This window comes from Sturnus vulgaris, chromosome Z (genome assembly GCF_052056855.1).
Source record: "Sturnus vulgaris isolate bStuVul1 chromosome Z, bStuVul1.hap1, whole genome shotgun sequence".
Taxonomy (NCBI): domain Eukaryota; kingdom Metazoa; phylum Chordata; class Aves; order Passeriformes; family Sturnidae; genus Sturnus; species Sturnus vulgaris.
The window spans coordinates 20936990-20951768 of record NC_142283.1 but is presented as its reverse complement, the minus strand read 5'-3'; the positions used below and the strand labels follow the sequence as shown (position 1 = coordinate 20951768).

At 35.4% G+C, this 14779-nt stretch overlaps 1 protein-coding gene across 5 annotated transcripts in view; it reads right to left on the bottom strand.

Annotated features, from left to right (window-relative positions):
- The window catches only part of DMXL1 (Dmx like 1), a 76536-nt gene that overhangs the window by 49614 nt on the left and 12143 nt on the right, over nt 1–14779 (bottom strand). For all 5 annotated transcript variants that reach the window (XM_088156745.1, XM_088156746.1, XM_088156747.1 and 2 more), the window contains exons 3-9: nt 12765–12842; nt 10656–10734; nt 10028–10160; nt 7864–7930; nt 5107–5282; nt 3539–3728; nt 1884–2052 (exon numbers count right to left, since the gene is read on the bottom strand). In XM_088156745.1, the coding sequence (XP_088012871.1) occupies nt 1884–2052; nt 3539–3728; nt 5107–5282; nt 7864–7930; nt 10028–10160; nt 10656–10734; nt 12765–12842 (892 nt within the window). The remainder of the gene's footprint in view (nt 1–1883; nt 2053–3538; nt 3729–5106; nt 5283–7863; nt 7931–10027; nt 10161–10655; nt 10735–12764; nt 12843–14779) is intronic.

Genomic DNA, 14779 nt, shown 5'->3' with positions numbered 1-14779 from the left:
TATAAAAACAGATACTGATTAATACAGGTAACATGAAAAGAATACAAGATTAGAAAAGCCAAAGAGAAATTTTAAGTATTTTTCAAATTTATTTTTATCCTCATTCTGAGTTTGCTGCTTGGCATAGTAATACTGCAAAATCTATCAAAAGCATAATTAAAGTTCACACAGTTGTGCTTGTTTTGTGCTGGACACAAGGTTGATAATAGAGATGTTTTTGTTATTGCTGAGCAGGGCTTACACAGAGACAAGGCCTGTTCTAGTTTTTGAACTGCCACACTGGTGAAATTGGGGCTGCATTGTTGGGAGAAGACACAGCCAGGACAGGTGACTGAGACTGACCAAAGGGATATTCCAGACCATAAGGCATGACGGTCAGTGCTTAAAGTGGGAGCAGGAAGGAAGAAGGGGGAAAGTTTGAAATGGTAGTGCTTGTTATCCAAGTGATCATTAGGTGTGATGGGATCCTCCTCTCCTGGAGATGGCTGAAGATCTCCCTGCCCATAGCAAGCCTGATAATTCCTTGTGTCTCTTTGGTTGTGCATGCAGCTTTTGTTTTCCCTATTAAACTGGTTTTATCCCAACCCAGGAGTTTTCTAGCTTTTATCCTTTTGGTTCTCTCCCCAGACATGCAGTGAGTCAGCAAGCAACTGCCTGAGGCTTGGTTGATGGCTGGGTTAAACAATGATATTAGCTACTCTGTATAAAAAATAAGAAATGTTTTAAAAGTAGGTAAAATAACGGTAAAAGATTATATGCTACCACATGAAAAGATGAGCCAGCTCACTGTGCAATCTGAAGAGGAAAAAGTACAGAGGAGATACACACATCTCCAAGAACCTTTCAAGAAACTTTCCTGTGGGTCACTGGGTAGCAACAAGCAATGACTGGAGACTTTTCCTGTAGAAATATGATAGTACTGATAGTACAGTACAAAACTGCAAGGAATTTCCTTCTGGTAGGCTGGATGTGATTCTAGTCCTGTCTGAAAAAATATGAACTAATGAACCACTACTCAAAACGCTGAAGAATAATCAAGAAGAAAGTGATTAGAGCTTTGCTTAGCACAGCAGTACTAATGAAAACCTGTTCTTTCCAATCATACCAGACTAGAAACAGCTAAAAACATGAACTAATCATAAATGCCCTTAGGTGAAAATTGGCCTTTCAAACAAGGTTCAGTAGGAACAGAAAACAATACTATAAAACAGAGCTTAACTAGTTTAAGAAAAGAATTACATAGTATGCTTGTTCATTAAGTCTAGACACGGAAAACCACATGAGAACCTTCATGAAATGCATTCCATAACATATTTCTATTCATTTTTCCAATGAGCAGACAGGCACTTCATTTTCAGCATACACAAAGATAATAAAGACAGAAGTATCAGCAGCTATAGGAGACTTTCCTCAACCCCAACATGTTCCAGAGTTAGGCAATATCAAAATGTATGGAATGCAGGGTGAAGGCATGTTTTGTTTGGTTCAGAGACAGAAATATAGGAATGCATGGTTAATTCAACACTTAAGTGTCAGGTGCTCACTTTAAGAAGCTTAAACATTTTTTATTTTATGACTGTGTTCTCAGTATCATATACAATTCACAGTAATTTTAAGTCCAGTTACAAATACTTAGTTTCTCCGTTTTAGATGCTATCAATCTCATCTAAAAGATATAAACAAAATAAAAGACAGGGTCACTACAGTGGAAATTTATTCAAATAATTTCATTACTGTAGAAAATCCTTTCATGCAAAAATGAAACCAACATACTAGCAATTTTGTATGATCGCATAAATACCGTACAAATACTTCTGCTAAGTTGAGAGTACATACCTAACAGCAACTGGAGTTCAGTTCATAGCAAGGACTACATTTCTTACCTGTGGCTGGATTGATACTGGCAGCAATATGGAAGTGGCAAAGGGCATTTGCATGTGGAGGAACGTTCCTGTGAGCTTCATGAGGATCTTGCTGATGCAGAGCATATCCAGTATGTGCTACAACAGCACCCGACCTCCTCCTTCCTCGTCTGAAGTGCCTCAGGTTTAACTGCATGAAGAATAAGGTATCATTTAAAATCCTTTCTAAAAGAAAAAGCAGATTTCATCTGTAAGTGGTTTTCTAGGCACTAATGAATGGTATTTTCAGCTTAAAAGCTAATTTAAAGAATCAGTGGAGTCTCTTGCAAAATTGTGTTGAGTCTGCAGTAGAGGGAAACCAGTGCCTTTGGATTTATTTATGAAATACCTTAATATTTACCTTTATTTATAAAATAACCTTAATATAGTAACTACTTCATATTTCAGTGCGCAGACAATATTCATACGGTTTTTACACAGAAAATATTCTTGTGTTTCATAAACACACACCATGCTTATTCAGGATTCTGAACAAAGCAGCAACAGAGTAAGCTTGTTTCAGGCTGAAAAATGGGATCCATACTTTGGATCTAATTTGATCAGGACTTCAACACCCCTCAAAGGCCCCAGTGAATTTTAAGGTCCTCCTCTTTTATATTAATATTTGTTTCCAAGGGAAAGAATAATATTCAGTTTTTAAGACTGACTTACACAGTTGAAGTGCTGTAGACATCTATGTAAGCACCCAAAGGTACACAATTAGCATTAAAGATGGTGTTACACTCTTGGCATTCCTTTTCACTTCCTGTGCTCTTCATCTTTACATAGTACGCTCATGTCAAACAGTCTTCTCTCAATTCTCATATAATTGCTGTTTCTGATTTATAATGTTGCCTCTTATTTTTCATAGGAACACAAATTTCTCCAGCTTCCTTTCTTCTCCTCTCTTTACCTATTTTCCTTGCTCTGTTGCGCCTTTCAGCCTGTCATGTTTTTCAGGTATAGCATGCACTATTAGCATGCTAATACATCACTCCATTAAGATAATTGCACAGTGCCCACGTATGCCCTACATGCCTTTAAAGCAGACCATTAATGCTACACTTTCTTCATGATTCCCACTGGTTAGAAAAGCAGTCGGAATCACTATCTGGTACGCTTGTCAGAATCGCTTGCCTTACTGCTTACAAGCAGTCTGCTCTGAGAACTACAGCAGAAAGGCTATTTTTTTCTTCCCTCCATATTACTGTTTTTCCAGTTGCAGATGTCAGAGAGAACATCCCCACAACTTCAGAGGTAAAAAGTGAGCTCCTACCATATGTTTTACCAGCATTACCTCTGGGTTTCAAAAAACCTATATATAACCTGTGCTCCATACTGTTCCTAGCCCTTTGAACTAAATACTGCTAGGCATTCTTCTTCAGTCACCAGACAAAAATAGGCAGTTGTGACTTTAGAACAGTGTGTCTTCAATGTGAGAAGCTCAGCAGAAGAGCTGTTAGCTTGGCCTGCCCAAGGAAGATTTCAAGGAAATTCACCCTTTCATAACATTTTATGCACATCTCTGGTATAAAGGATTCCAGCTTGTGATACGCTTGAGTTACAAATTACAGACTTGTCTAAAATCACATTTGTACACGTGGCTATTCTCTATAGAATTCAAATTCAATTCTTACCTCTAATGCACTCTGTACTTTTTCTTTACTTGAAATATTTCTCTTGAAGTTATTTGAGATGTTCGCTGCTTCACTCCAGTTGCTGTATCCTCCCCCGTACAACAGACTGTCGTTGGGTAACAAAGTCTCTGCCCAGAGACGACAAACATTATCCTTACAGCAAGTCAGGAGTACATTGCAGACAGCACCACTAATGAAAGAAAATTTAAGGAGTGAAAAGGCTGCTATTACACAGCATCAAAATAAACAGACACTTCTAAACAGTCTTCCACCACCAGTTTTTGGAATTGCACCAATTTACAGATACTGGCACAAGAAAAACTTATCAATTAAGTATTAGGAAAATAAATGATGTAGGAAAGGCATTCCCCTCTGTTCAAGTATCTGACTATAAATTACCTCAAATGTCACCACATAACAGTGCAACAGCAAATTGTGGATTTCAACTTAAAGAAAAATTCATACATAGAATAGCAAAATGGATATTTTTATCTTTCAAAGCCATTCACAAAAAATAATATTTCGGAAAGCTGATCTTAATTCCAGATCTTACTGGTATTTACCACTTATAAAAGCATATATCCAAAAGAGAAACTCAGGCAATACCAGGGATACACCAGACAATTTAAATCTAGGAGTTTTTTCTTAATTACTACTTTTCCAAGGGTAACTTGTGTTAAATATATAGCCAAAAAACCCAATTACCCTAAACTAGATACTGGAAAAAACTACACAGATCATCAGATTTCCAGATCATATAAGTTCATAATTTCACTCTAACCAAGGCTTAAAACCTATGACCAGACTGTACAGCAGCAAACTCCCTTAGGAATCACGGAGCAGGTATCTTTTCAAAAGTGACCCACATAGTAAGAACTATAACAATGGATTAGTGAAGAGTCTGAAAGACTGCTATAAAGAACAATATAAACTTGTTCAATACAAAGGTATACAAATTTGTTTACTGTTTGAAATAACATGGCAAAAAGATGGTTGCAGGCCACAAAACTGCTAACGCTACTTCAGTTTAAGATTGAAAGCACTGGTGAAAACTAGGGACAGGTCGTTTTGGAATTATCAGAACACAACCCTAACACCTCAAATTAAAGATATCAGTTCCAAATGATTACTTGAATTCAATTTCCAGTTACTATTTCTGACAGCTTTGTACTAGGTAGAGAAACAAATGAAAAGACATGAAAATATTTCAGTGTTTGTGAAAGAAGACAAAGTCACAGGACTTTTACCCTGATTCCATCAGGATAGAACAAGTCAGGATTAAATGCATGAATGGTCACTTAGTGCAATCAAGAAATGCAAAGAGACATGACTTCTCAAGAGCTGATTTTGTATTTAGTTCAATGACTTCAGTCAGTCTGTGAGACTTCTATCTTTTCATTTCTTCCCCAGGTAAGAGCACCCAAGAGCAGGAACAGTATAAAAGGTGCGCACACTCAATAACTGAAGTAAACCATACAACTGTGAGACGGTTGATTGTAGAGAGAGGCAGACTGTATAGTTTGGGGGGTTTTGGGGCAAATTATGAACTTGTTATTAGAACTACTGACCGTGGCATGAATTTACTGGTCTTTCTCCATGAAAATGCATTTACTGATCGAGGATGAGCCAAATAAACAAATGAAAAATCAAGTTCTTTTGCTTGGTTTTCTGGACTGGCACCAGGTGGTGTTACAACTGACCGCCAGCTCTCTGTGTTGTACCACACTTTCACAAGACAGTCATCCTGTGCAAAGACAAAAAAGGACAGTAAGTAAGACTACCTTGCATAAGAGTATGATGCACTTCAAGTACTTTTGGATACATCTCTAGAGGTTTCATTTTTGTTTAAAGTAAAATGCTTTTCTGATCAGAGAGGAACAGTTCCGTAAATAGAACTTCACAACCTGAGCTTAAAGAAAACACAGCAGCAGAGCTTCCATTTAAACTCCTGCCATTACTAACGTGGATTTCATATTGGTCCTTCTGATTAGCTGCCAATTTTTAATCACAAAAGCACAACTTGCACTAGCCTGAGATGATATTCAAATGTTAGTACAAGTAATTCTACCTTGTCAGAAAGCCACCCAAACCCTCTGCACAGATTTAACTGTTAGGAAAACAAACAAAGGTCATAGATGACATCTTAAAAACCAGTAGCTCAGTAGTGCTCAGCCTGCTTTTTTCAGATACACACATGAATTGATTATGCCTTCAAGGACTAGATAAATTAATCTGGACCTAGATTCTCAAGTTGTGGATCACCTATTAAATGTGAATGGCACTAAAATATTGAAATAACCTCGGTATGCATAGCATGACCTTAATGCAGGGAAGACAGGTTGGTTTTGCTGACTAGCACTGTCCCTCACAAAAAGTTAAGTAAAGGAGTAAGACATAAAAACAAGGATGTGCTTTAAAGACTCCCCAAGCAGGCAACTAATGTAGGCACTTATGGTAAAAATAAAGTTATTAATTTTCCTACTTTTCTTATTTATTCAGTAATTTGCTTTTAAGGAATTTACAATGTAAGATAACAGGACATAAGACACTAGAGTCAAAAACTCTGCAATAATATTAACCTTATATAAGTTACTTGCAGATTAATTCATTTTTCCACCATTCCACCAAATTGTAACATTAGAAACCATTAAATCATTTACATTTGACTTGTAAAGTAAATATTAACTCCTACCCATCAAAAAAAGGGGGAATACAATATATATATATTGCTGACAATAACAAAACACTTGCTTTTTACATAAAACTTATACTCAAAGAATTTTATTTATCTGAAACATGGCTGGAATGGCTCTCCTTTCTGTGACAGTTAAAGGCATCACAGAACATAAAGCAAGCAATACAACATTCAAATAAGCACAAAAAGAATAGAGCATGAGAACTTATTGCTCTGTTTTTATACAGATAATCTATCATGAAGAAAGCCTAGTATTTCACTTTATATGTTGGAAGGTTGTTAATTGGAGTATAGTTTCTGTAGAAAAGGAAATCTAGGCAATTTTACAGATTTATTGCATCTTTATCACTTCTTTAAAGATAGCATATATCTTAAAAGCTAGTCTTCCAATTAAGCACGATGACCTGAAATAGCAAACTTTAAAGGAAAAAAACAAGCACAACTAATACAAATATAACTAATAAAGATGTGCATTACTCATTTGTTCCTGAAGCACACAACTGAATTACAAAAAAATGCATGACAACTACCTTTAAAAATCAAGATATATTTGCAGAATTAATCACCTTCAATTCTTTGATTTTCAAGCATGTATTAAGGGATATTATGACCTAAACAGCCAAATTCTACATTATTACTAAATCAAACTCTGGTCTAACCACTTTTTACGTGTACACACTAATTTTTCACTCATGCTTCCACCCCAGACTAAAGCAAATTGCAAAACTGTATTTTACTCTTCAGTCTGAAACACATTCTGTCAGGCTACTACAAATCAGGATTCTGTGACCCTTAAGCCAGTTTTTCACTAATATCAGCAACTGCATTGCCGTAATTAACCTTATGTACTAGCATTTAACAAGAAATATAAATTCTCATATGAGTTTGTCACATTTGTCCACTGGATCCTCTATATGATCTTGATTTTTTCTTTCTGCTTTGAATTGTAAGGACATTACTCCTCTTACAAAACCTGAACAACAGGTTTTGGAGTATAAATAAAAGATTTGTTTGTTTCAGGAAAACAAAAGACTGACATTTAGCGGTAATTTTTTTGCTTATTTTGCCAAGGGGTTCTGCTTTTGCTGATAAACTGCTCAATGCTGAGCACACAGAACTAATTAGTGAGACTGGCCACAAACACTGTCATGAGCCATGTGCCAAATATACCTATGAAGGGGAATGGGAATGCTCTTCTACAGACACAAAAAAGCATATTAGATACACCTACAAAAAACCATATGAAAGAGCTAATTTTTATTTCTTTTATAATATTTGGTATTTTGATTGTACTTCATCACTAGCAGGATATCTAGCAGTAATCTCATCCACAGATTTCCCTCATTCCCCAAAACTCTTCTTTTTTCTGATGTTTTATTTGATACAAATCAAAAATTTGTATTTTAGAATAGTAAGCAGTGGATATTTGGTGTGTTACCTCCCTGCCTCAAACTACACTTCTACCAAATTCATGTTTACCAAAATATAAAAACACATAGACAGACTACATGAAAATGATGAAAAAATTGCGGTTTTTTTTCATTAAGTAACCTTTTTTTTAAAATGTGTTTTTGTTGGTTTGCTCTAATAGCTTAGCTGAATCTAAGCTACAAGGAAAAAAAATGCTTACCTTTCCAGCAGTAGCAAAAAACTCTCCATCTGGTGAGAATTTCATTAAACAAACTTGAGAAGCAGTCCTACAGAATAAAGACAATCAAAAAGAGAAAAAAAAATTTAACAACTTTTATAGAATTCTAAGCTTTTTTATTTCCTTGAATGCATAAAAGTTTTTTAAATTCTTAAATACAAGTGTGCATTGTATTGCACGAAACAGTTAATTTTTAACAAAGTCCAAAAGGCACAAACTCGCGCACAACACGTGGCTGTAGTGAGCCAGAAAGCCAAAATCTTGTAGCTGAATATCCAATATTCAATAATATCAGAGAAGAAAAGCAGCTGCTAACAGATTAAACTGCTCTATTTCCATTTCACAATTATATGGATCTCAAACTGGTCTCTGTTGTATCATATTATCTTCTAGCTCCTCTGAAAGGCAGCTCCACTTCTCATACTTCCTACAAGTACAACTCAAGAAAACGAAACAGTGTAAAAGGAATAATGTAGCTTAAAAGTACCTGAAAGTAGCTTTTACATGAAGGGTCACACTGCTATAAAATGCTACACCAAAATATTCTAAACCTAATTATGTGGTTAAGTTTTGGAGCATTTTACTTTAATTGGATGTACTAATAAATTAGCTTCTTTTACAGGGTTTGAAGCACTCAGTTATTGACTAAGTAACAAAACTTATTAATAGCAACAAGAACACACAAAAAATTAATTGCACAGCAAAGATATAGTGTATTTTTTCATCTTGAATTTAATACATGTGTAACAAGTTGTTGAGGCGTAACTTTCAAAAGGGATTAAGTTAAGGTCAGCAAAAGCAGGATGCATTTATGTGCAGTAAAAGAGCAAGTGATGACAAAACCCCTGTATCAAAGAAGTCCAGCCAGGATTAAACAAAATTCTCCTGCTGGGGCATATATGAAAACTTTTGGGAATGTTTCCTTCAGGCATTAAAAAGGATATTTGCAGGGGGAAAACAACGTTCTTGCAGACTTCTCTACATGAAAAACCTATTCTAAATCTAATTGCGGCACAAATGCCAGAAGACATACGGGAATAAAAGGTATACAAAAAAAGCAAGCTCTGTTGACCTTTACAGGACCTACTCATTCAACGAAGGCAACACTCAGCTCTATGTCTGACAAAGAGAAAAACAGGTGGAGAGCTGAGAAGACTTCTGTAAATCTTTACACGTGATACAAATGCAAAACCTGTTATAGAAGGGACGGAGGAAAAGCACTCTCCGTATGATCCTGATGACTATTACCGGTATTCTAAAGCCATACTCAATAGCATTCTGTCAACAGGTTGACTTGTCTTATTAGGCTGAGAGACAAGCACCCAAAGATGTCTCAAAAAATAGAGTAAGTCTTCAACTTCTTGTATTTACAAAGTTTATTACATGCAAATAAACATTTTTCGGTTATCATTTGGATGATCTTTGAGTTTTTAAATACATCATGGGTAAAAATTCAAGTACAGAGAAAAAAGGAACAACTGGAGGGTCATAAAACTGATGTTTTTCTGGTATATCCAGAAAATTACCCATAGAGATATCTACTAGAATTCTAAACACTTCACAAAGAGTAACTTCAGGTAGGTCTGCCCAGTCAGCCACTTTGGGAAACTTCTTTAGGAGACGGCCATACGGCACATTGGTCCCACATGAACAATGCACCCCCCTGTACAGGAAAGTCTGGCTCTGGCAGAAGGATTTAAATTGACTTATAAACTTAAGTACTAAACTAAAACTTTTCTGAATGTACATTATATAAATACAAATATCAAAATCAATATAAATACAAGAAGAGAATTCAGAGACACAGAAAAGAGAATGTATCAATCCTGACGGTTCCAAATGCCCAGAATAAACCCAGAAAAAGTAAGAGTGCCTACTGGAGAGCTTCAATATTAGACTTCCCTCAGTAATTCACTAGTGTTCTGTGTAACTGAAGAACTGCCTCAAAACCAACTACAACTGATCTTGTAAGAGGAAAGAATGTCACATAGTCAATGGAAATATGATTAAAGTTTATCTCACATCAATAATATTTATCAAGTAACAGTATGCAATAGCATTTCACTCAACTACACTAAGTATTTAATCTCAAAGGTATGAATCAGTAAAGAAAAGGGAATGACTTGTCTTTAAATGGATTTCTTACTTGCATTGCCAGATACATCTCCACTCTCCAAGTCCAACAGCTGTTCTTTCAGTACTATCATTGTCAGCAGGGTTTTCCAAAGGAACATTGGACCAAAGCTGAAGACAATTGGAACCAGTCAGAAGGCGAGTACCTGGAACAAATATTTATGAAAACCTAACTATAAGCAAGTAGCAAAGTACAGATTTTCATAAAGAGAGAGAAAAAAGGTTCTGCAAAGCTGAAACTGCAGAAAAAAACCTGGCAGATACATCTTTCCTAGATTTTTCTTGGTAGATTTGAGCTTCTACAGTTCAAACTATGATAATTATTCAATTTTTGTTATTTTCTAAAATAAATACCTAGGTCTACTGCCAACAATCCTCCTTCTCAACAAATATTTACCATTAAAGCCATGTTTTCTTATCTGCTCAGATAAGAACAATCAAGTCAGACCATACAGATGCACTTAGTATGTTAGTTCTCCTGTAATAAGTGACAAGAGGTATATTTTGCTCCACTTTGGTCTTCTCTATCATGCTAGGACAGAACAAAAACTTTTTCCTTGTCCACAAGGAATGACAAATTTTAAATTAAAAAATTAGGTGTGGTATCAAATAGAAAAGTATTTCTTTTAATCTGTTCATACCTGTGGGATCCCATGTTAGATTATGTGCTATGGCTTCCAGTGAGATTTGAGCATTCTTCTGCCACTGGTAATGTAACACCTGAAATTTGAAGTATTTAGCATGAAAACACTTCATTCTACTCTGTCCTCTTTCTATAATATAAATAGTACCTCTTCACTGCATTCTCAAAATTTAATGAAGATGTTTAACATAAGTTACTGCTTACCTAATAAAAACTAATTAATTGACATTAAAACAAAATAGCTTTTTCACTAATATGACCATACTTATAGAGCTTTTTAACTTTTTATTTTAAAAGTTTAGATTTTAAAAAAATTGGTATATAAAATCATTAGTGGAATTTGAGAAGTGTGTTAGGAGGAAGTAAGATTTTATTTTTGGAACAAAGAAAATATACCAAAAATTACACAAGTTAAAAGTACCCAGTGTTTGGTATCTGTACCATTGCTGAATTAGGAGTTCAGAAAGGTCCAGATAACACATGTGATACTTCCCCTTCACTCTTTTTCTTATTTTTTTTTTTGTATATAACAGGACAGTCAAATATCTTTAGCTTTTGCATCACTATTTCACTCTCTAGAACAAGTTAAGAGGATTAATTTCACAAAGTATTTATCTTGTCTGCTTCTGTAATAGACCACAAAGGTTTGATGTTTTGATTTATAGCAAAAACTGAAAACATTTCCAGAAATAATTTTAGGAGCCAACAGGTTACATTCTTAATTCACATACTTTTTAAAAAGTAGTCATCTTCCACCCCAAACATATCATACAAAATAGATGTGAAATTAAAATATGACAACTCAGTCTTTCAGAAGTTTGGCAAAAGACAGTAAGAAGCAGCTGCAGATAAGGACCTAAACAGAGTATTTTCAAAGCTGAGGTTTTTTTGGATTTTACTGAACATTCCAGTAAATGGAAGACAACATTACAATAATTTTGTACAATATGCTGGAAACTATTGCATAAAAGTCAACTGAAAGAATCAAGTAACAGAGTATTTCTTCAGCTATAAACATTTGAAAGCAAATTGTGGGTGGTGACTGCTTCCTTTACTGCTTACAGTTACTACTCCAATTCTGAAGTTTCAAACTAAGTGTACTGTTTACACTTACAATTATAGTATAGAAAAACATTCAGGATAGATCTAAATATGAGGTGGATGGACCAAAAACAAGAGCAGTATATCCAAAGTGATCATAGGAGTGTGAGAACTTGCACCTTACTGCAATTTTATTCCACTGCTTTCCAGTGATGTAAATTATTACACAGGTGATCATTTCCAGCTATATAATTATTATAAAATATACCACAAGTTTACATGTACACCAAGAATCTTATGACTGAGTTGGTTAGTACAAAGACGAGAATCCACTAGATGGTCAGGCAAACAACTTGTTAATACAAATGGAGACCAAACCCCTGAGAGGGAGATAGAAACTCCTTAAGCAATTGCTGTCAAAGTTCTCATATCAACAAACTGACTAATTTAATGCTTTTAATTATATCCATATGCCTCTTCATGTAAGAACCATGGTTAAGTAACTTGCCCTAAATCATATTATTATTCAGAAATTAAAATTCTGGATGTTAATCACTAAAGCAATGTCACCAAAAGTAAGCCGCAAGAGCATAAATATTATTCTTATTCACCATTATAACACTGCAGTATAATCATTCAGTATAACAATTTGTCCAAGAGCATGTAATGTCATAAGCAAAAGTTAAAGCAAGAACTGTAGAATGCATCAAAGCATAAAGACTACACAGGATGGTTCAAAAAGGATTTTCTATTTTAATGGCTACTCATGGCAGAATGGGTCTGTGTACATCTTTCTGAATCCTAAAATGTTTGGTTGTGAACTGCAGGGTTACATAAGCAAGTAATATGAAGTATTATCTTAAAGCCTATCTCCTTAAAACCATTTCAAATTACAGGCCTCTATCCTTATCTCATCATTTTCACTTCCCAAGAACCACCTTTATGTCTCAACTTGATTCTAGCATTAAAAGAAGACATCAAAAAACCTCCAGCTTTAAAGCAAACCAGTAAAATCAGCCAGGCTTTGTAACTGCTCAGATAAATTAAGGACTGATGAAATACTTACATTATGATGACTACTGTTCTGCTTCAAGATGCTAACTGGCTCAAAGATACAAACCACCTTTCCGTAAGAAGCTGCAATCTAAAGTAAAATACACTTATATGTAAACAAACACACATACAAGAAACAAGCTGAACAAACAAGAACAAGATGCAACTGGTTGATTTTACTTTTAACCCTGCCTGTAGATAAATTTCAAGATCACGTCCATATTTCCTTTTGAAAACAGAACCAAAAATCACTAAGCAAGTGATGTCAAATAATAAAAATACAATCCCCCATTTATTCATTAATCACGATGAGCTACTGAGAGTATAGCAGGACAAGTAGTTTTTAAAAAAATCAGATTATTAGCAGTATTCATTCCATATTAAATTATGTAAACACTCAAGACAGTCTGCAGAGTTCATATTCTCAGACTTGAAACCAGTATACAATCACAGTACTTTTGTGTACTTCCCTAGCATTAGAATGGGCTACCTTTTAAAAAGTTATTTCAAAAGATCCAAACTATGCAAGCAAAACACCCAATGCAGAAAACTGCAAATGAAACAGCTACTAAAGGCTAACATAAAACAGATCAAAAAGAGTTGCAATACGGTCATTTTTAAGTCAGTGTTTGAAAGTCGTATTTCGTCACAGATTATTACCCACCTCAAATTTACATTAAGACAAAATTAATAGTATTTGATCTCAAGGTATCTACATAAAAGCAAGCCAAGAAAACTTGCTAGGAAGAGCTAAAATACGCCAAATTATGCTAAAGACCTCAGGCAGAGAGCCTGAGAGAACTGTGATACGGCAATGTTGCCAAAAAAATATCCTGAATTATAGATTTATCAAAATTAAGGAGTCTGCACAGGTCATGAACAATGGACATACTGCATTCTTAAAGTGACAGCTGTTAAAAGGAGAACATCTACAGATACACAGATATGCTGTAATAATCAATTTTCTATTTCTGTAAAATTCTGACTTAGAAAGTTAATCACAGTTTTCCTTCAACAATAAGAAAGTTAGTTTCACTTTATAAAATATATTTTGATTCCAGTATCAACCACGAAAGCTTGAAAGGAAACCAAACTAAACTGTCATACTTAAGATCTATACAAACATAGCAATTCATATAGATCCTAAAATTCACAGATCCATAGCTTTAAGAGAAACCCTGTACATTAGAAGGATAGTCAAATAAATTTCTATCCTACTAACATCAGCCTGACCCAAAAATGCCAAGAATAATTTTGTCACATTTGCAAGGAAAAAGTTTCTTCAGGCATTTTGTATCTCAGACTAATATCTGCCCTCTCTAATTCTCTTTAACTACCTCACTTAATGTTGTATTCTCTAATAATTCCATTCCGCACCCAACAGCAAAAAAATTATATAAACTCATATTGATTAGATTTTTTTCCTTTTCTCCAAATGTGGACATTTTTTCCCTATTTTATTGTTTAGTGGGTTTTAAAGATAAACTAAGATTAGCATTCCAAAATTCTCAACTTGTAGTATCCAGAGCAACCGCTGCCCCCTGAAACTTTCCACAAGCTTCCACAATCACTCAGCCTGCATCTTCACTGAGTTCACTCTGCCAAAAACAAAGAGCACCTTCAGCAAGTTCCTTGACAGCACGGGGCCCTGTGGGGCAGGTGGTGGGCTGGAGGGAAAGGATGCCATCAGAGGGACCCTGGCAGGCTAGAGAGGTGTGACCATGTCAACATCATCTACTTCAACAAGTCCAAGGGCAAGGTCCAGAATCAATGCTATCAATACAGACTAGGGAAATTAACAGATTGAGAGCAGCCCTGTGGACATGGATTTGGATTTGTGCTGGTGGACAAATACTGTGCATGAGCTGGCAGCATGTGTCTGTAGCCCAGAAAGCCAACCATGTCCTGGACTGCTCCAAAAGAAGGGTGGCCAGTAGGGTGAGGGGAGTGATTTTCCTACCCTAATGACACATCGCCTGGAGTACCACACCAGCACCAGGCAGACCAGACAGGTTGGGTCCAAAGAAG